General features: G+C 38.6%; 1 protein-coding gene across 14 annotated transcripts in view; it reads left to right on the top strand.

Moving 5' to 3' along the window:
• Nucleotides 1-22,210, top strand: part of gapvd1 (GTPase activating protein and VPS9 domains 1) — a 191,598-nt gene that overhangs the window by 64,398 nt on the left and 104,990 nt on the right. For 10 of the 14 annotated variants that reach the window (XM_069888263.1, XM_069888256.1, XM_069888266.1 and 7 more), the window contains 4 exons: nt 3,051-3,137; nt 12,326-12,460; nt 14,567-14,759; nt 18,645-18,725. In XM_069888263.1, the coding sequence (XP_069744364.1) occupies nt 3,051-3,137; nt 12,326-12,460; nt 14,567-14,759; nt 18,645-18,725 (496 nt within the window). The remainder of the gene's footprint in view (nt 1-3,050; nt 3,138-12,325; nt 12,461-14,566; nt 14,760-18,644; nt 18,726-22,210) is intronic. The other 4 variants (XM_069888296.1, XM_069888287.1, XM_069888277.1 and 1 more) reach the window with 1 other exon arrangement.

The raw sequence follows: 22,210 nt of genomic DNA, 5'->3' as shown, positions 1-22,210 counted from the left end.
CAATTTTCATCTCTTTTGCAGAGTTGCTAATCATCAATCAAAATCACTCATTTAAGAGGCACTTCAGCAGGCACATGCAAGCAGAGGAGGGGATGGATATGCAGGTGGAAGGGGAAAAAAAACTCTGCTAGAGCAGTGGTGGGAAACCTACGGCCTGCGATCCAAATTTATCTGGCCCACAGGCACGAAGGCCTGCAGACAGGATATCTGACCCACGATCTAAGTTTATCCGTACAGTGCCACTGCCGTCAACCCTGTGGAAGAAATAGAATTGTTGATCATTTGGGACAGAACACTTCAAGACTGCTGAGTTCCTCCAACAAATTGTTCTTTGTTGCAGATTCCCACATGCAGACCCTTGTGCCTGTAAACATTTGGGATTAGTTTTGATTAATGGTGCAGACACTGTGGTCTGAAGGGCCTATTTCTGAGCTGTACTGTTCACTGTTTGTCAGAAGTTAAATTTAAAAGTGGTTTCTCATTGAAGTATCATGCACCATTCCATTGACCATATCACAATGAGGCTTTATGGTACAGATGCACAATTTTTTTATGCTCTTTATTGATGTTTCATTGTTGGGGGTTTTTTGTAATTAACACTTCAGCCTTCTGATATATGTAATATATGATCCTGCCATCTGAAGGTAATTCACAACAGACATTTGGAAAATAATGTCTTGCATTTTCCCTTATAAGATCAAGGATATAAAGGAATATTAGTATCTTGTGCTAAAATGGCATTCAAATTGTGCTACCTATTTCGCCATATAGAAATTGAACAAAATAGTCATCTCTATCTTTGAAGCGAGTACAAAGAGGAAGCTTCGTGGCAATAGCTAAATGATTCAGATAGGAACAATCTGTGTCACTTAAAGGAGAAGCTATAAGTTCTGGGAATCTGGAACAAAAACAGAAAATGATAGTTTGACACGAAACACATTCACAATTTAATTGGAACCTTTAGAATTTAATAATAAAATCACTATTTAATTCCAAAAAAAAAAGAAATCCTTATCACAAAAAGGAAATGTTTGCAAATAAATTATAAAGGCATTCTTGGACATAAAAGATCATCCCATCGAGCCAAAATAACAAAAGATGCAAATCAGGTGTGCTCTTTCTTCCACACTCATCTGTCATGCCCTGCATTTCCCCAAAATCAAGAAAAATATAATAAATTTTAAGGGGAATTAAAAATAACTAATTCTGCAGTTACCGGTTGTAGATGAAATCTGGAAATAGTGGGCATGAATCCTAAATGTAGTAAAAGAAAAACAGGTCAACATTATTTTGTATTCATTTAATTATGCAGGAGTGTTAATAATTCTGCAATATAAATAAATTAGTGTAGTTTGTTTTCTTATATCAATTTGTTTGACTCTTGACTATTTTAATCTTGTGTTACACAAATTTAATTTTATTGAGAACCTAAATCATGCATAAAATTTAAAATAAACCACAAAATAAGATCATTTCCCATTCTTGTAACAGCAGTGAATTTGACTGAGCCGATTCATTCGGGTCCGATCCCTGTCTACCCTGTGCCGAGCTGAAGATGATATATGGAGTGATGTGCGTGTCTGGATTTTTAAAAAAAGAGCATGACAATTTATCATCTCAAACCAAATTGAAGGATAAAAATGGAGCACACCTCCCCCTACCCCCTCCCCCCCCAAATCCCCCTTTGTACAATTTTGATCCATTCCTTTTGGGTTTGGAATTCTGCTCTATTCAAAGATCTTTTTTTTTAAAAAAACCTTCATTTTGTTCTTAATATTGTTTTATATTGCATAGGTAGTTTTATTTATTTTACATTTTCTAAAATTCCTTGCTCTACTTTGCTTCCACGACAATTATAATCAGTTGCTGGATTGTAAACACTTGGAGTTCCAGCACGGGTTGACACTTCCTTCTGAATAGAAAGACCATCTGTAATTGAATAGTCACAAAAATAAAACAAGCATTCCAATTATTGTTTTGCAGTAGTTCTGGTAATGGCAGAGCTTTGCAATATATTGGCTTTTGAGGTTGATTCCATTTAATTTTATCTTATTTTTGACCATTCAGGCCTTTGTGCTTGGACTATTTTAATCACTATTCTTGTCAAAAAATATTGACGTTTTTCTAGATTAGATTGCAACAGAAGTTGCATTGCCATTTCAGCATAAAATTTCAAGATTCGCCATTCTCTGGGATGTGAATACATAAACAGATAATACTATAGAAACCACATTCACTTTCCTGCAAGGATAGATAAGTGATTGAATTAAAATTGGATAGAAATTTTTTAAAATTTATGGTAATAGAAGGGGTCCTATGCCCCATGATAAAGAATAGCTACAACACTTGATCCTGATGGCATTTGGACTATAGCTTATTGGATCTAGTCATAGTTTCTACTTCGCTCTTTTTAGGAGCGAGTTCTATATGGCCAAACTATCCACTAATCATTCAATCTATGCTGCCATAATAATTGATATCCTGGCTCTGGGAGCTGGATTGCTATTTGGACGACTGCTTAATAAATTAGTCCAAAAAAGAGAAAGCGAGGTAGTGGTTCATTATCCATTCAAAAATCTGATATGGGGGGAGGCGGGGGGAGAGAAGCTGGTTTGGTGCTGCTAAGTGTTTATCTTCAGGCTCCTGTATCTACTTCCTGTTGGTAGTAATGTGATGAAGACATGGCCTGTGGTGAGAGTAGATGGCCGCTTTCTTTAGGCACTGACTCTTGTAGATGTCCTTGATGGAGTGAAGACTGACACCCATGAGTGAAGACTGATGCCCATGATGGCACTGGCCAAGTTCACAACTCTCTGTAGCCTCCATACTAGTATGGATGCTCTCCATGGTAAATCTGTAGAAATTTGCAAGAATTTTTGGTGACATACCAAATCTCAAACTCTTTACAAAATACAGTATAGCTGCTGGCAGGCCTACTTCATGATTGCATTAACATGGAGCTGTGGAAATTGAATGTGGATGGAATATAGCTATTTTTGTTATGTCAGATGAGTGCAAATTTTCTGATTTAGTTCTGTTTTTTGTTTTAGGTGGGACAACTCTTGCAGCAGTTAGCAATGACCGGGAGTGAGGAAGCAGATCCACGACTGAAGAACAGCCTTTGCAAATTTGATAAAGTAAGCTAAGAATGGTAATAAGTAAAAACTGAAAATATTAGAACTGTACACCAGGAAAGCTGAACTGGCTGTGGTATTGGTTCAAAACATTTGTTTTCAATTATTTCCCCAAAATTGTTCATTGTTTAATTTTTCACATTGTATGTAAAGTATTGTGATCTGAAAACTGAAAGAGAATAAATTGTTGTGCGTGATTTTTACAGGAGAGATTCTGGATAACTGAGACCTTTTTTTCATTCATCACGATACAAGATGACTCTGTTAATGAACTTGATTTGGGTGATGACAGGTTTGATAAACGCAGGTGGAATGACTTCCGTGATGAATAAATCTTAGAAATACTTGGTCTGTGCATTAATAAAGAAGCACAGGATTTTTGACAGGTATTGAAATTATATGCAAAGTAGCCTGGCAAGAGGAAAAAACTATTGTAAAATGTGGTGTACCTTATTTTCACACATATAATGTGCAGAAAATCTAAATTGTGTTTTTAAAAAAAAAATTGTTTAAAAAAAAATTCATATAATGTGCACATGCATATATCGTGCACATGTAGTATTCTAAATCTTGACTGACAAAATAAATTTTCATTTAAATAGGACAAGAGACAAAGTACCAGTACCAGTATCTGCCACAGTTAATCTCCCGCAATTAATCTCTGCATGCCAAACTGCATGAGTTTTTCAAGCTTTGTTGGGACCAAGGTAAACTGCCTCAGGATCTTCGTGATGCCACCATCATCACCCTGTACAAAAACAAAGGCGAGAAATCAGACTGCTCAAACTACAGGGGAATCACGTTGCTCTCCATTGCAGGCAAAATCTTCGCTAGGATTCTACTAAATAGAATAATACCTAGTGTCGCCGAGAATATTCTCCCAGAATCACAGTGCGGCTTTCGCGCAAACAGAGGAACTACTGACATGGTCTTTGCCCTCAGACAGCTCCAAGAAAAATGCAGAGAACAAAACAAAGGACTCTACATCACCTTTGTTGACCTCACCAAAGCCTTCGACACCGTGAGCAGGAAAGGGCTTTGGCAAATACTAGAGCGCATCGGATGTCCCCCAAAGTTCCTCAACATGATTATCCAACTGCACGAAAACCAACAAGGTCGGGTCAGATACAGCAATGAGCTCTCTGAACCCTTCTCCATTAACAATGGCGTGAAGCAAGGCTGTGTTCTGGCACCAACCCTCTTTTCAATCTTCTTCAGCATGATGCTGAACCAAGCCATGAAAGACCCCAACAATGAAGACACTGTTTACATCCGGTACCGCACGGATGGCAGTCTCTTCAATCTGAGGCGCCTGCAAGCTCACACCAAGACACAAGAGAAACTTGTCCGTGAACTACTCTTTGCAGACGATGCCGCTTTAGTTGCCCATTCAGAGCCAGCTCTTCAGCGCTTGACGTCCTGCTTTGCGGAAACTGCCAAAATGTTTGGCCTGGAAGTCAGCCTGAAGAAAACTGAGGTCCTCCATCAGCCAGCTCCCCACCATGATTACCAGCCCCCCCACATCTCCATCGGGCACACAAAACTCAAAACGGTCAACCAGTTTACCTATCTCGGCTGCACCATTTCATCAGATGGAAGGATCGACAATGAGATAGACAACAGACTCGCCAAGGCAAATAGCGCCTTTGGAAGACTACACAAAAGAGTCTGGAAAAACAACCAACTGAAAAACCTCACAAAGATAAGCGTATACAGAGCCGTTGTCATACCCACACTCCTGTTCGGCTCCGAATCATGGGTCCTCTACCGGCACCACCTACGGCTCCTAGAACGCTTCCACCAGCGTTGTCTCCGCTCCATCCTCAACATCCATTGGAGCGCTTACATCCCTAACGTCGAAGTACTCGAGATGGCAGAGGTCGACAGCATCGAGTCCACGCTGCTGAAGATCCAGCTGCGCTGGATGGGTCACGTCTCCAGAATGGAGGACCATCGCCTTCCCAAGATCGTGTTATATGGCGAGCTCTCCACTGGCCACCGTGACAGAGGTGCACCAAAGAAAAGGTACAAGGACTGCCTAAAGAAATCTCTTGGTGCCTGCCACATTGACCACCGCCAGTGGGCTGATATCGCCTCAAACCGTGCATCTTGGCGCCTCACAGTTTGGCGGGCAGCAACCTCCTTTGAAGAAGACCGCAGAGCCTACCTCACTGACAAAAGGCAAAGGAGGAAAAACCCAACACCCATCCCCAACCAACCAATTTTCCCCTGCAACCGCTGCAATCGTGTCTGCCTGTCCCGCATCGGACTTGTCAGCCACAAACGAGTCTGCAGCTGACGTGGACTTTTTACCCCCTCCATAAATCTTCGTCAGCGAAGCCAAGCCAAAGAAAAGTAGTATTCTAAATCTTGACTGACAAAATAAATTTTCATTTAAATAGGACAAGAGACAAAGTACCAGTACCAGTATCTGCCACAGTTAATCTCCCGCAATTAACAACCAATCAACTTCCCCCAGAGGTGTCAATCGCTCATTATATAGATGATATCCTTGTGCAACACATTAAACAAGCTTTGGAGAGGAATCAATTAACTAGATCAAAAACAGACTTCAGAGTTGAGCAGGATTTTAATTCTTTTTTTTTTAAATTTTTTTATTTTTCACACCATAAATCACATTAGCCATGATATACACTATTTCTTTTTCACACATATACAGTGACTTTTTCTCCCCCCACCCTTTCCTCCCAAACCACCCCCCCACTCCCCCCTCTCATCCATTTTAGGTATACAATCTAGGTTGCATTAAGCCAGTCAGACAATGTTGTCATTCAACAAAATTACACCAGAAATTCTACTGAGTCCATTCTTTTCTTTCCTTCTCCTTCCATCAACTTAGGTAATGTTTGTCCCCGGTAGGTTTTCGCTATTGTATTTAATGTAAGGCTCCTATACTTGTTCGAATATTTCAATATTATTTTTTAACCTATATGTTATTTTTTCTAATGGAATACATTTATTCATTTAAATTTAGTAGTTTCTTCCTTTTAATTTGGTTATGTATTCCATTAATATTTAAAGACATATAGTTCAGCGTAGCCCTTTTATATTTTGTTTATCTTCTCTTTCCGTTTTTCCATCATTACCTTTCCTCCTTTTCCATTTCTGTTTTCTTATTTTCAACTCTTTATAAGACAACATTCCTACAACATCCAACATTTTCCTTATTCTCCTATTTCTATCTTATTTATCCCCAATCTCCCCTTCACCTCCTGAGTTGTCCTTTATCCCTTGTCGGACAACCACATCTCCCCTCTCCATTTGGATTTGCGAATCCACTCGCAAGCGTCAACTGATTTTGCAGTGACCGCTATTTCCCCCCACCCCGCCTCCCCCAGAAAAGATTTCACTTTTCATATGTCACAAAGGTCACTCTTTTAATTCCCTCATTATTCTCTCTACTCCATTACCTTCCCTTATTAATTCTTGTCTATACTATCTATATTTTCCTCTAAGTACAGATACATTCATGTATGCTCATTGTCTCTATTCACTCTTATACCTCTTTACCCGCATACATATCAATCGTGATCATTTTTACTCTCATTACCCGTCTTCATCCCTCAGTCTATTTTTGTCTTTACCCACATACATATCAATCGTGATCATTTTAACTCTCATTACCCGTCTTCCTCCCTCAGTCTATTTTTGTAATTGTTCTGCAAATTTTCGTGCTTCTTCTGGATCCGAGAATAGTCTGTTTTGTTGTCCTGGAATAAATATTTTCAATACCGCTGGATGCTTTAGTATAAATTTATACCCTTTCTTCCATAAAATCGCCTTTGCTGTATTGAACTCTTTTCTCTTCTTTAGGAGTTCAAAACTTATATCTGGATAAATGAAGATTTTTTGCCCTTTATACTCCAGTGGTTTGTTGCCCTCTCTTACTTTTTCCATTGTCTTCTCCAGTACCTTTTCTCTTGTAGTATATCTTAGGAATTTTACTACAATAGATCTTGGTTTTTGTTGTGGTTGTGGTTTAGAGGCCAATACTCTATGTGCCCTTTCTATTTCCATTTCTTGCTGTAGTTCTGGACATCCTAGGGTCTTAGGGATCCACTCTTTTATAAACTCCCTCATATTCTTGCCTTCTTCATCTTCCTTAAGGCCCACTATCTTTATGTTATTTCTTCTGTTATGGTTTTCCATTGTATCTATTTTTTGAGCTAGTAGTTCTTGTGTCTCTTTAGTTTTTTTATTAGATTTCTCCAATTTCTTTTTTAAGTCTTCTACCTCCATTTCTGCTGCTACTGCCTGCTCTTTCATCTTGTCCATTTTCTTTCCCATTTCTGTTAAGGTCATCTCCATTTTATTTATTTTCTCTTCTGTGTTGTTTATTCTTTTTCTTAAATCCTTAAATTCCTGTGTTTGCCATTCTTTAAATGACTCCATGTATCCTTTAATAAGAGCAAGTATATCCTTTACCTTGCCTTTCTTTTCTTCTTCTATTTCCCTGTACTCTTCCTCTTCCTCTTCTTCTTCCTCTGGGTTGGCCATCTGTTGTTTCTTTGGTGCCCTTTCCTCCTCTTCTTTCTTGTTTCTATTGTCTTCTGTGGTCTCTTCTTGCTGCAGGTGTTCTGCAGCTGTCGTTGCCGGCTGTGGAGATCGACTCCCCAGCTGGTCCCCCCTCCCGTCGGTGTGTTTTTTTTCATGCGCGGTTGCGCACTTTTACTCGGCTCTGCGAGCCATTTTTGTAGTCCATTATTTACTGACCTGAGGGAGCGGGTTTCTCTCTCCGCAGCGGGCCTCTTCGGACAGGTAAGGCCTTCACCTTTTTCCTCCTTTGTCTTCTCTTCCTCTCTTCTTACCGTTGCTTTCGATTTTTCTTTTTTTGTCGCCATCTTCTTTCCACCTTTATACTCACTTTTCTGTAACTTTTATTTCTGTGCCTTTGTGTTTTCTTTTGTTTTTCCCGACTTTTCTGGAGAGGGCTGGAGTTCACCGTCCAGCCACTACTCCATCACGTGACTCCTTAATTCTTAAAGTTGTCTCAAAGCAAAGGTCCTTGATATGTTAATCTCCCTCAGGGAGATTAACATTTATAAAGTGTAATGCCCTAGCCAGATGTCCTGTTTATAGGAATATCATGGCATTCAGTACAAAGAAATATTCCCAAGATCAAAATTTCCAATGGCCTATAAATTGTGTGCATTCTTTCATTGCCACTATGACATTTTCATGTTCATTATAACAATCCCACGTTCGCTATAAATTGCCAGCGCGTCTTTCTCACGACCGCTATAAATTGTGCACGTTCTTTCAATGCTGCTATTATATTCACACGCCCACTATAAATTGCCAGTTTGATTTACCCACGCCTGCTATTAATTCAACATCTAAAAATATTCTCATATAGTGCCCACATGCCTGCTCATATTTTAGAAGGATGAGAGGTGATGATAGAGGTCTACAAGATTATGAAAGGCATAGATAAGGTAGCCAATCAGCACCTTATTCCCTCGGTGGGAGTAGCAAACGTCGGACGACTTCTTTACAAAGTGAAGGGAGAAAAGTTTAGTAGAGATGTTGGGTAAGTTTTCAGACATGTGGGTGTCTGGAATGCATTGCCAGGGTTGTTGCAAAGGCTGGAATAATGGGTAATTTAAGAGACTCTTAGACAGACACATGGATGAAAGCAAAGTTGAGGGAAGGAGGCTTTAGTTTTTTGGTAGATATATGGGCCAGCACAACATCATGGAACGAAGTACTTTGCTGTTATGTTCTAAAAATATTTCAAGAACCAACAAAGAAAGCACCACATCTTAGTGGAAATGAGGGAGGGAACTTAGAAGACAAGATAAAGTTAATGTAGATATGGATGCACAAGCAGCAAAACAAGGGAAAAAAATTGCAATTTCAGTGGGCTGTGACAGCAAGAAAACTGCCTCATCAAATCATCCACCCACTGGGTCATGAACATTATATTTGGTTGCTGATTTAACTTTCTGACATGTTTGATATTAGTTTGATTTTCTGACATTATTTCCCAATTCCTATTTATTTGTTGAAGGGCAGTGGCTTTTCTTCTTTGGCTTGGCTTCACGGACGAAGATTTATGGAGGGGGTAAATGTCCACGTCAGCTGCAGGCTCGTTTGTGGCTGACAAGTCCGATGCGGGACAGGCAGACACGGTTGCAGCGGTTGCAGGGGAAAATTTGTTGGTTGGGGTTGGGTGTTGGGTTTTTCCTTCTTTGTCTTTTGTCAGTGAGGTGGGCTCTGCGGTCTTCTTCAAAGGAGGTTGCTGCCCGCCGAACTGTGAGGTGCCAAGATGCACGGTTTGAGGCGAGATCAGCCCACTGGCGGTGGTCAATGTGGCAGGCACCAAGATTTCTTTAGGCAGTCCTTGTACCTCTTCTTTGGTGCACCTCTGTCACGGTGGCCAGTGGAGAGCTCGCCATATAACACGATCTTGGGAAGGCGATATTCCTCCATTCTGGAGACGTGACCTACCCAGCGCAGTTGGATCTTCAGCAGCGTTGATTCGATGTTGTCGGCCTCTGCCATCTCGAGAACTTTGACGTTGGTGATGAAGTCGCTCCAATGAATGTTGAGGATGGAGCGGAGACAATGCTGGTGGAAGCGTTCTAGGAGTCGTAGGTGATATCGGTAGTGGGCCCATGATTCGGAGCCGTACAGGAGTGTGGATATGACAACGGCTCTGTATACGCTTATCTTTGAGAGGTTTTTCAGTTGGTTGTTTTTCCAGACTCTTTTGTGTAGTCTTCCAAAGGCGCTAGTTGCCTTGGAGAGTCTGTTGTCTATCTCGTTGTCGATCCTTTGCATCTGATGAAATGGTGCAGCCGAGATAGGTAAACTGGTTGACCGTTTTGAGTTTTGTGTGCCCGATGGAGATGTGGGGGGGCTGGTAGTCATGGTGGGGAGCTGGCTGATGGAGGACCTCAGTTTTCTTCAGGCTGACTTCCAGGCCAAACATTTTGGCAGTTTCCGCAAAACAGGACATCAAGCGCTGAAGAGCTGGCTCTGAATGGGCAACTAAAGCGGCATCGTCTGCAAAGAGTAGTTCACGGACAAGTTGCTCTTGTGTCTTGGTGTGAGCTTGCAGGCGCCTCAGATTGAAGACACTGCCATCCGTGCGGTACCGGATGTAAACAGCGTCTTCATTGTTGAGGTCTTTCATGGCTTGGTTCAGCATCAGCTGAAGAAGATTGAAAAGAGGGTTAGTGCAAGAACGCAGCCTTGCTTCACGCCATTATTAATGGAGAAGGGTTCAGAGAACTCATTGCTGTATCTGACCCGACCTTGTTGGTTTTCGTGCATTTGGATAACCATGTTGAGGAACTTTGGGGGGCATCCGATGCGCTCTAGTATTTGCCAAAGCCCTTTTCTGCTCACGGTGTCGAAGGCTTTGGTGAGGTCAACAAAGGTGATGTAGAGTTCTTTGTTTTGAGTGGCTACTTCTGGTTTAAATTGGCATAGCAGATAAATTTTAAAAAACTTTAAGCAGGCAAATTTGACGTCTTAATGGCAGAATTTGTTGAGAACAGATTTGGACTTGAGAACTGCAGATAAATATTAATTGCCTTCATTTCAGTGAGATGTTATCAGCATCCCCCAAAAATCTTCCACTGACAGTATTCATTCCTTTATTTGTTGTGTTCCTAAAGTAAACTATTCCAATAGATTCTTACCACTTAAAATTGAAGTACAAATATACTTGTATTTGTGACCTAACTCTCTAAATCTGCAAAATCCATATGGAAACATATTACTGGAACTGTAATGTTTTCCACTTGTCAGATAATTATTATGCTATATTAGAATGCTATAGTTTGATCTCAACTCACACCCAGCTAAGACTAATGAGGTGAAAGGCTCTCTTGTATGTGAAATTTAGTTTGCTCAGTCTAATTTTAGTTCTCAATGGAGGACTTCTCTCTAATTCATTATGTTTTTGGTACCTACCCGGTTGAAGTGTAAAGTAGAATATTCTCCAGAAAGAGACAAATCAAGAGGATCAATGTTCTTGACACAACATAAAATCCTGGAAGCAAGTATGCGTGAGACTTCACCCAGAATATTGTGAATGTTTAAAATTGAAAGTTAGTGTAATGTTGCTAGGGTAATCATCCTCACTTTCCAAGGTAAAACTGTGAATAGTTCTACGACATAATTTAAATGGCATAAGTCAAAGTGAAATGACCTTCATTCTTTTGAATTAATATTATTTTCAAAGTTTCCAGTTAAACCTTCTTGAGGCAGAACCAACTTTACTCAGAAGATGATATTCCATTTGAAACATGAAACGCAAGTGCAAGTTGTTGAACAAGCCTGCAATGCATGGACTTGTACCTTGAAGAAGTGCTTAGGACTGAAACATTGGTTATATATCTTTTCTGAGAGCTCAGTAGTTAGAGCATTGGTCTTGTAAACCAGATGTCGCGACTTTGTTCCTTGCTGGGGCCTCATTTCTGTGAGGGGTGCTTGACAAAGTGACAACTCTCAGTCTTCCTTACTGTAGACAAGGTTAAAGAATTTCTTGTATGTTACATTCTAAATGTAGTATTACGTGACAATAATGGAACCTTTAACCTTTTAATCTTTACCTCCTATGCAGCAATACTTGCTGAGTTATTCCAGCATTTCTGTTTTTACTACAATCACAGCATCTGGAGATTTTCATGTTTCACCCCACGCACATGGAAAAGAGTATTGTTAGGGCAGAAGTCATTTTAATATTTCACTTCATTGGTTGGAAATCCATAACCAAATCTTTGATCGCTGTGCAAGAGAAAGTCTGATCAAACCAGAGAGAGATAGATCTATGTTACAATTAAAATATTTAAAGTCATTATCTTGTATTACTTGTTGAGTCATTTCTCCACATTTGACAAAGGAAGTTTCAAACAATTTACAGAATTAAATCCCACATTAAACTCATTTAAGCTAGTTTCCAGCAATCTCTTGAAGGCAAGCACAGGGAAGCTTTGAAAGGAACAAATGACATGGCCCTGTCCTGGGTCACAGTGTTTATTTTTGTAATACCTTGAATTCTGCTCAGGAGCCACTTTACTATTAATGCATTGTGCTACCTATGGTTTAAAGTAGGAAAGCAACATCCACACAAACGTGGGGACTGTATGATGCTGGTAAATTGGATGGAATTCTTTCTTGCAACACCCCAAGAATGTATTGTGTTTTCCATTTTGCAGAGTTGTGTTGCAGCCTTCTTGGATGTCATAATTGGAGGTCGTACAGTGGAAACTCCTCCCATGTCCTCTGTGAATTTACTGGAAGGGCTCAGCAGAACTGTGGTGTACATGACACACACTCAACTTTTGAATTTGGTAAGCTCATGCCTTTTAATGTACTATTTAGTTGATGTTGTGGGCAAAGATTTCATGATGCCAGTCTATAACGGGTGGATTTGTTATGCTTTGCTGTAACCTTTTGCAAAAACTAGATTTTCACAACTACTTCAGTTTCATGATGTTCTTATTTTCATCTGTGCTAATTTTATAACTAAAAGACACCTATTGAATAAAGTGTTGAGGCATATTAATCTTCCAATGAACTGCTTTTCTTTTGTGGAAGAAAACTTTTCTGTCTGCAGATGAACCCTTGGTGGGATTCCTGTGCAATTTAGATTCAAAATTGCATGTTTTATTTTGTCTTGACTAAATGTGTTTTGACTCCATCTACACTTTCCACTCCATTGGTAAAGCAGCTATATTAAAAGAGTCATCTCACCCCTGCCACATGCTCTTTATCTTCGCTTTGGGAAGAATGCTCACAAGTGTGAGATCATGCACCACCAGTTCGAGATTTCTTTTCTACCAGTGTCAGAGTTCTGAATGATCTCCACACTCGTAAAATAATGTTGTCTGCTCTATACTAATTGATCTCCATCTGTAACTCTGCTCTCTACATTGTGTTTTACTTGCTGTATAATGTTGAGGTTGATGAGCTAATTGTAACATAAACTTTCTTACTGCACTTTGGTACCTATGACAATGAACTTGAACTTTCTGTATTTTGTTTCCATGTACCATTCATACTTGGATTCATCCTCTCTTACAGATGGGCAGCTGCATAAACTTTCTTGTTTGTCCTTGCTAATTGATCTCCATCTGTAACTCTGCTCTCTACATTGTGTTTTACTTGCTGTATAATGTTGAGGTTGATGAGCTAATTGTAACATAAACTTTCTTACTGCACTTTGGTACCTATGACAATGAACTTGAACTTTCTGTATTTTGTTTCCATGTACCATTCATACTTGGATTCATCCACTCTTACAGATGGGCAGCTGCATAAACTTTCTTGTTTGTCCTTGCTATTGGTCATCTGGAGTTTATTCTGCCAAGTATCTACCAATGCTTCCACTGTAACCTTAATTGTTAATCTCTTGATAAGATGTGCAAAAGGCTGTGAATTTAAGCAGTTTGCTCAGTTCATTAGTACAAAATTCCTCACATTCCAATGTCGCATTTATTAGAAAGAAAATTGCTCATGGACGTAATTTTTTATTGCACTGAGAAAATCATAATTCAATATCTGGATTTGATGTTCATTTGTGACCCAATTTTTTTTCAACATGACAAGCTTCATAGTTTCAACCAATTGCTGCACCAAATGGATTTGTAGGTCTCTGAATTTTATTCCATTTCATTAGTGTCCAAGAAATTGAACGTAGAAAGGGGTAGGTGTGGATTTTATCCGACTTTTACAGTCTGCATATATGACACACTTTATTTAAATAATTGAGTACATGTTGAAATTCAGATATATTGACACACAGCCATGGTGATTACTGCCTGCAGATATTGAGAAACAGAATAAAGCTGTTCATTGAAGTGTGACCTCCAGCCTCTGAATGCTCTCTTTGTAAAGTTAAATCTTTTATCAAGGTGGATGCCTACATGTTGACTTGTGAAAGAAATGAGGAGAAAAAAATACAAGGCTACACTGGGTGTGGTGAATGGGTGTTGGAGGATAAAAATCAGCATAATTAGGTGATTGCAGGCAGTGTATTTTGTGTAATTTTGACATTGAAGTTAGATGCCAGCTGCTTGTAAGTGTCAAGAAAAGGCAATCAGGTTAATAATAATTGTACAGATAAAATATTTTCATAATTTTGGATCAATACCTGCTAATTCAAGTGCAATACTAGTTTGTCTTTTGATTGTGTGGAAAGTGATCGTTTGAAAATTAGCATTCTTCTGGAGGTTGACATTGGAAGAATGTGGAGTGGGAATGGGGTATTGTGTTTTTGAATCAGAAGGCTGTGGCACCCCAAAACCTCGAAGTTGTCCAGGGCTGAAAATAATATTTACTTCCAAACTTTTCTTTACCAAATTATACTGAAGTTTCTTTCAGATCTAAAACCCTAAAATATTGGCTGTTGCGTAATATTGACTGACTAAAATTGTGTCTATTTAATTTGTACATAGGTTAACTTCGCACGGCATGTCATGCCAGGGGATTTGCTAAGAGAAGAGGACAGAATGGCCCTGGAGAATCTTATCATTAACGTTCCACATCACAGAACGGGGAAGGGCCATAGTCTTGAGCTTACTCCCTCCAGCACACCCCAGCTGTCTCCTGCAACTACTCCAGCCAATAAAAAAAATCGACTACAAATAGGTACACAGCTGCTTTCGCTAATTTTTCCAGGCGTGCAGACAGTAAATCTGAAAATAAAAACAATATGAAAGATGAATTTAAATTGAGAATTAATTTAATTTTCCTATTTATATTTTGATATAGTTTTTCATTGTTTCACAATTTATAAAATATTACATATTTGTGAATAATATGTTAACTGCAAAGAAAATTGTTTTACTCATTACTTTGAGACATACATCTAATAGTAGAAGTCAATGACAACTCGATTGAATATTGTTTATGTGACTCCTTTTTCAGTGTCTGGAAATGAGTCTATAACTTCAATTATGTTTGATATTCAGATGTTCTTCATCCACACTTCAGTAACTCATTTCCAATTACATTTTTTTCAATTTAAAATTGAACTGCTTGTCACAGAGTTCTTCAATTTTTGTACAACTTTGATCATTTTAGGTTGCTATTGTGCGATGTAAACACCTCTATGTTCTCATTCATTTTTCCTCTGATAGGTGACATACCAATAAGGCTGGAAAACCAATTTGGTCGAGGCTAAGAATTACTTGTGGTGCTTCCATTGTAGAGGAATACTATTTCTCGTTGATTTGATTAATTAGTTCTGTATTCACCAGTCCAAAAGTGCTTAAGCAAAGTAATTGTTTTGGCTGTAGTGTCTCTTTCAATTTGCACTATTTTTGGATTCCATCAGATTCTCAGTATTGAAATGGCGGCAAGTATCCTCAATTTACACTAAGAACAATCTAATTCCTAGCTCATCCCACCCTTCCTTCAGGCCAAAAGGAGTTACCATTAAAGCTATTCAGCACCTCCTCCAAGTGGTTATCATTTAGACATCAACCTATAAATGTTTGCAGACCCAGACCATTCCTTTGAGACCCACACAGCTGAGCTTGATTTTTTCCCCATCAAATAATCATTCTTGTAGTCTGTGAAACAATGACAAGATCACCATTCATTGTCCTGACTACCATTTTGGAGTTTAAGTGTCAATCTCACTTGCATGCTGTTGGATTAGCATGTGCACCATTCTGGGAGATTTCCTTTGCAAAAGAAATCCTGTCAGTCAAGTTTTTATGCCAACACAGCAACTTGATAATTGTTGCTTCACTTGCTTGGCTGCTTTAGTTTAAAGCAATTAAATTATTTTCTTTCAATATTATTAACATTGAAAATTCACATCCAAAAATACAGAGTACATATGGATATATGTTAAAATTCAAAAAGGTACATTACTGATAAATCATATAATTTAATTTGAAGACACTCCACATTTTAATCAAATAGATTATATTGTATTGATATATTATTTTATTATAAAATAAAAGGAAAATATAAACCCACTACCAAGAAGGAAACAGTTTGGCCAAAAAAACAAAAGGAAGACAGAATTCTTATCAGAATGATAAATTACCTTATTAGGACAACATTTCTACCATCATAAGAAATCAAAGATTATAAAAGTAATTCAAATAGGGTCCCCACAGTGTTTGAAAATTTACATTCAAATCGGAAATTGAGCATCTAATCTTCTCTAAGTTTAAACATGATATGACATCACGTAGCCATTGAGCATTTTTTTGGGGGGGGGGGATAACATCCTTCCATTAGAGAAACACCCCCCTCCCCCACCTAGCCAAAAGAGAAATAAAAGCTAATACACGGCTTCTGATGTAATTAAAGTTATGTCACTTTCACCAACAATACCAAATAAAGCAGTTGAGGGATTTGGTTTAAAATTAACTTTAGAAAGTTTGAAATGCTTCATTCCAATATTTCTCAAGACTTTGAATTGTGTAAAGCATTTGAATTAATGAAGCATCTCCATTGTTGCATTTATCACAACGAAGAGATGCATCCTCATAAAAATGAGATAGTTTGACTTTGGACATGTGAGCCCTATGGCCTACTTTAAATTGTAGGAGAGAATGGCAGGCACATAAAGAAGAAGTATTAACCAATTAGCTGGTTGAATCAACTCTATTAAAATGAATATATTACCTAAACTTTTATATCTTTTTCAGGCTTTGCCTGTGTTTATTCCTATCTTTTTTTTATTCCCTTGACTCATTCTTGTATATGGAAGAATAAATATCCTCACCAAAATAAAATCCATTACAAAAACTTAAAAAGAATGGAGATCTAGCTTTACCAAACTTCAGGTTTTATTATTGGGCAGTCAATATGTGAAACCTTACATCTTGGTTATAATAACTGTCCAATATGGATATCTCTGGAATCTAATTCTGTTACAAAATTTTCTCTCATTTCCCTGCTTGGAATCCCACCTCCTATATCTCTAAATAAATAATAATCCGGTAGTTAAATATAGCGTAGGGATACAATTTAGAAAAAAAATTGTTTTTAATGAGGTTTTCTCTCTAGTCCTATTTTTTCTAATTATTTCTTTAAACTTTCCATAATTGATGTAACTTTTAAAGAATGGTATAGATTGGGCATTAAATTTTTTAAAGATTTGTTTGTTGAGTGGAGTCTCACTTCCTTTGAACAACTTTCACTTAAATGCAGTCTACCAAATACTAATTTTTCTCGTTATCTACAGATTAGAGATTTTTTATGATCTCAATTAAATAATTTCCTAAGAGGACTGATAAGAATTTAATTGATGTAATTATTAATTTATGACCTGCTTTAATATCTAACATTTATGATCTGTTGTTGGGAATAAGAGAAGCTCCCTCAGATAAAATTTTAAAAAGCCTGGGAACAGGACCTACAGCTTTTAATTTCTGAAGAAACTTGGAATGTAATTTTCAAATTGGTTAAAGCAATTGAATTCTTAAAAAGCACAGAAAATCTAGCAACAATTCTGACAGATTGATTCAGTAATGTGCGTTAGTAACAGATACTAGTAGGAGTTGACCAGTGATCAAGAGTGGTGATACAAGCTGTTATGCTGCACATTTAAGAAAATTTAGCACAGTTCAGTAATCAAATCTATTTTTTGCTTCACTGATGAAAATATCTGAATGTTTTTAAAAAAAAAAAAGTTTTATCAATACCAAGTCTTGGCAATTTTGTCAGCTGTTACTACATTTTAAGGAATTTATGTTGGTGTTGGCTAGTAATCTATTTTGCCAAGTTTTCAATCCAGGTCCACAATGTTAAATTTACGTGGAATGTAAATTAGGACTATTAATCAAATTAGGACATAAAACCTCATTTGAAATTATTTTTAAAGTAAAAAATACGATGTAAATTTTTTATCCCATGAAGGAGTTTAATGGATTGTTTTATATGTTTACTCACGTGCTTGGGTAATTGATTTCACTCATTGAAATGTATCACTTGTATTTGCTTCCTTCCAATTTTTAAATCCTCTATCCTGTGATTTAGTTTATGCAGTTTTTTTTTAAACTTTGCCTAATCATTGTTAAAATCAAGATGGACCTGACAACACGGATATTTGAAAATAATTTTTTTGGTCTTTTTGGTCACTTTTGTAAGAATTGCATTATTGGTGATAATGTTGATTTAGAGTAAAATTCCTTGCCTTCCCTTGTGATTCCATCATTCACAAATTTGAGCTCTGCGATCATAACACATTTATTATTTGTGTACAGACTTCTTTGTTAACTTTAAAGGAAATGAATTCTATTTTTCTTTGACTACCAGTAATTATCCTTCCTTTTCTGATTTGGTAAATCCCAGGGTTTAAGTCATCTTAGTTTGTGTGTTTGGTGTGTTGTTGCAGCTAAACCTTCAAAGATTGTGAAAAATATTGGTTATGAAATGTTCAAACTTTCCATTATTGAATTGATTAGATGCAAAATAAAATGATGGGTAAGAGGGAAAAACTGTTCTGATTTTTAATAAGATAATTAATCTGCATTTGATTTCTATTTTTTTAATGCTGGCCACGCCCAGGACAACAATTAGCATCTATTACCGCCTGGGATACTTCGGCTACCAATCTGACTGCTCACATTCCTCTTGTAGCTCCATTTGGTGGGTAACGCCTCCATATATAGAAGGTTCTGGAAATACTAGATCTATGCCACTAGTCTGGAATGGTTAAATTTTCCTGTTAAAATAGTTGAAATGAAATTTCACTGGTTCCCTTTCAATTGTTCCTGCTGCAATAGGGAACATGTGCCTGCCACTTTCAGAATGAAGCAGAATCCTGTTTACATTTATTTGGCACACAGTAATGGTCCAGACTCTAGCCAACCAATAGTAATCCAGCCAGGTAATAAAATCAATTGATTCAGTTCTCTTTATTTTCAAACTTTGCCTCGTAATTTATTTTCCTTCCAAGAAATTTTGCACTTGGTCATTGCACTTGTCTGTCAAGTGACATCCAGTATTTTGTATGGTGCATTAAAATTAAAAATTATTCCAAATACTGGTTACTGAAACATTATATATTTAAATATTGTTAATGTAATGTGCATCTCCCATCAAAGAGCCTGAGGTTTGGGATGTGAGCACTCTAGATCTCATACTTGGTTCAAAGGAAGATTTTGTTGGAGGTCAATTTCTTGATGCTGCTTGTTAGAATCCCAGTGATCTCTGGTTGAAATTAAGAAACTGGCTGAGCAGAATTTCAATTGCTCTAACTCAAACACTTTGTGGAAGGAAAAGACACCCTATAATGCTATTTTTTTTTGGATTGAAAATTATTATAGTAAAATCTTTCAGTATCTGGCACTTTATGGGGATTGGTAAATGATGAATGTTGAATTAGTGAATTAGCTAGTTGCTTGAGCTTGCATGTTGCGTGATTGGTGAGCTAACTGCTAGGAGTTGCCAATTTTAAACTTTCGTGTTCTTATTTGTTTTCGGCATTTTTTTTGTTGTTTTGCTTGAATTCCAGATAATGATGATTTTACTGTATATTGATAAATGTTTTCAGGGATTGTGTTTGCATAATTAACAGTTCTGCACATTCTTTAAATAACAAGGAATTTTTTTTTGAATATTTAAATTATTTTACAAAAGGGATAGCCAAGCAGAGAACTTCACCATATCATATATCATGACAGATCATGAATCGTGTGGAAACCAACCATTTAGCTCAACTGCTCCTTACTGATGTTCTTTCTCCACGTGAGCCACAACCAACTTTTCATTTGCTCAAACCCATCAATATCATTAAATATTTTTTGGATTTAAATCTATTTATATTATTTGCCTCAGTTAATATTAAAAAGAATAACTTCTACTTTCTAATCAGGCTCTGGATAAAGGGGTTTCTCTTGAACATTCTGCTGGATTTGGAAATGACCACCTTGTATATATGTCCTGTAGTTCTGGTTTTGTCCATAAGGGAAAATAAATCTCCATATTCACCCTGTCATACTTGCAGTGCCCTCCATAATGTTTGGGACAAAGACATTTTTTCTTCCATTTGCCCCTGTGCTCCCCTTTAAATTTGTAATCAAACCATTCACATGTCATTAAAGTGCACATTCCAGATCTTAGTCAGGTTAATTGTATTCATGTTGGTTTGACCATGTAGAAATCCTAGCACATTTTATACAAAGTTCCTTCATTTGATGATGCTTGAAGTCTGTGATTTTCATAGACATCACTAAGTGCTGAGCATCTTCTCTGGTGATGCTTTGCCAGGCCTCTGCTGCAGCCATCTTCAGCTCCTGCTTGTTTGGGGGTGGTGGGGGGAGGGGGGGGGGAGGGTGAGTGGTGGGGCTAGTTCCTTTAAGTTTTTTCTTCAGTTGGATTTAGATTGGGTGACTGACTTGGCTATTCAAGAATTTTCTAGTTTTTAGCTTTGAAAAACCCCTTTGTTGCTTCAGCAGTATGTTTGGGATCATTGTCTTGCTGAGTTTGGAGGCATTTGGTTGAACTTGAGCAGATAAGATGTTTCTATACAACTCCGAATTCATTTTGCTACAGCGATCAGCAGTTACATCATCAATGTTGCAGCCATACATGCCCATTCCATAACAGCCCTACCACCATTTTTCACGGTTGAGATGGTGTGCTTTGGATCTTGGGCATTTTGTTTACACCTCCACATTTTGCTCTTGCCATCACTCTGAGACCAGTTAATCTTGGTCTCATCTGTCCATAAAATCTTTTTCCAGAATTCTGCAAGCTCTTTTAAATACTTCTTGCAAACCATAATCTGGCCATCCTGTTTCTGTGGCTAGCTAGAAGCTTGCATCTTGCAGTGTAGACTCTGTATTTATTCTTGAAGTCTTCTGTCTTCTTTTCTTTGGCTTGGCTTCGCGGACCAAGATTTATGGAGGGGGTAAAAAAGTCCACGTCAGCTGCAGGCTCGTTTGTGGCTGACAAGTCCGATGCGGGACAGGCAGACACGATTGCAGCGGTTGCAAGGGAAAATTGGTTGGTTGGGGTTGGGTGTTGGGTTTTTCCTCCTTTGCCTTTTGTCAGTGAGGTGGGCTCTGCGGTCTTCTTCAAAGGAGGTTGCTGCCCGCCAAACTGTGAGGCGCCAAGATGCACGGTTTGAGGCGTTATCAGCCCACTGGCGGTGGTCAATGTGGCAGGCACCAAGAGATTTCTTTAGGCAGTCCTTGTACCTTATCTTTGGTGCACCTCTGTCACGGTGGCCAGTGAAGAGCTCGCCATATAATACGATCTTGGGAAGGCGATGGTCCTCCATTCTGGAGACGTGACCCATCCAGCGCAGCTGGATCTTCAGCAGCGTGGACTCGATGCTGTCGACCTCTGCCATCTCGAGTACTTCGACGTTAGGGGTGTAAGCGCTCCAATGGATGTTGAGGATGGAGCGGAGACAACGCTGGTGGAAGCGTTCTAGGAGCCGTAGGTGGTGCCGGTAGAGGACCCATGATTCAGAGCCGAACAGGAGTGTGGGTATGACAACGGCTCTGTATACGCTTATCTTTGTGAGGTTTTTCAGTTGGTTGTTTTTCCAGACTCTTTTGTGTAGTCTTCCAAAGGCGCTATTTGCCTTGGCGAGTCTGTTGTCTATCTCATTGTCGATCCTTGCATCTGATGAAATGGTGCAGCCGAGATAGGTAAACTGGTTGACCGTTTTGAGTTTTGTGTGCCCGATGAAGATGTGGGGGGGCTGGTAGTCATGGTGGGGAGCTGGCTGATGGAGGACCTCAGTTTTCTTCAGGCTGACTTCCAGGCCAAACATTTTGGCAGTTTCCGCAAAGCAGGACGTCAAGCGCTGAAGAGCTGGCTCTGAATGGGCAACTAAAGCGGCATCATCTGCAAAGAGTAGTTCACGGACAAGTTTCTCTTGTGTCTTGGTGTGAGCTTGCAGGCGCCTCAGATTGAAGAGACTGCCATCCGTGCGGTACCGGATGTAAACAGCGTCTTCATTGTTGGGGTCTTTCATGGCTTGGTTCAGCATCATGCTGAAGAAGATTGAAAAGAGGGTTGGTGCGAGAACACAGCCTTGCTTCACGCCATTGTTAATGGAGAAGGGTTCAGAGAGCTCATTGCTGTATCTGACCCGACCTTGTTGGTTTTCGTGCAGT

This window comes from Narcine bancroftii, chromosome 1 (assembly GCF_036971445.1).
Source record: "Narcine bancroftii isolate sNarBan1 chromosome 1, sNarBan1.hap1, whole genome shotgun sequence".
Classification (NCBI taxonomy): domain Eukaryota; kingdom Metazoa; phylum Chordata; class Chondrichthyes; order Torpediniformes; family Narcinidae; genus Narcine; species Narcine bancroftii.
This window is presented reverse-complemented; position numbering and strand designations above follow the sequence as displayed.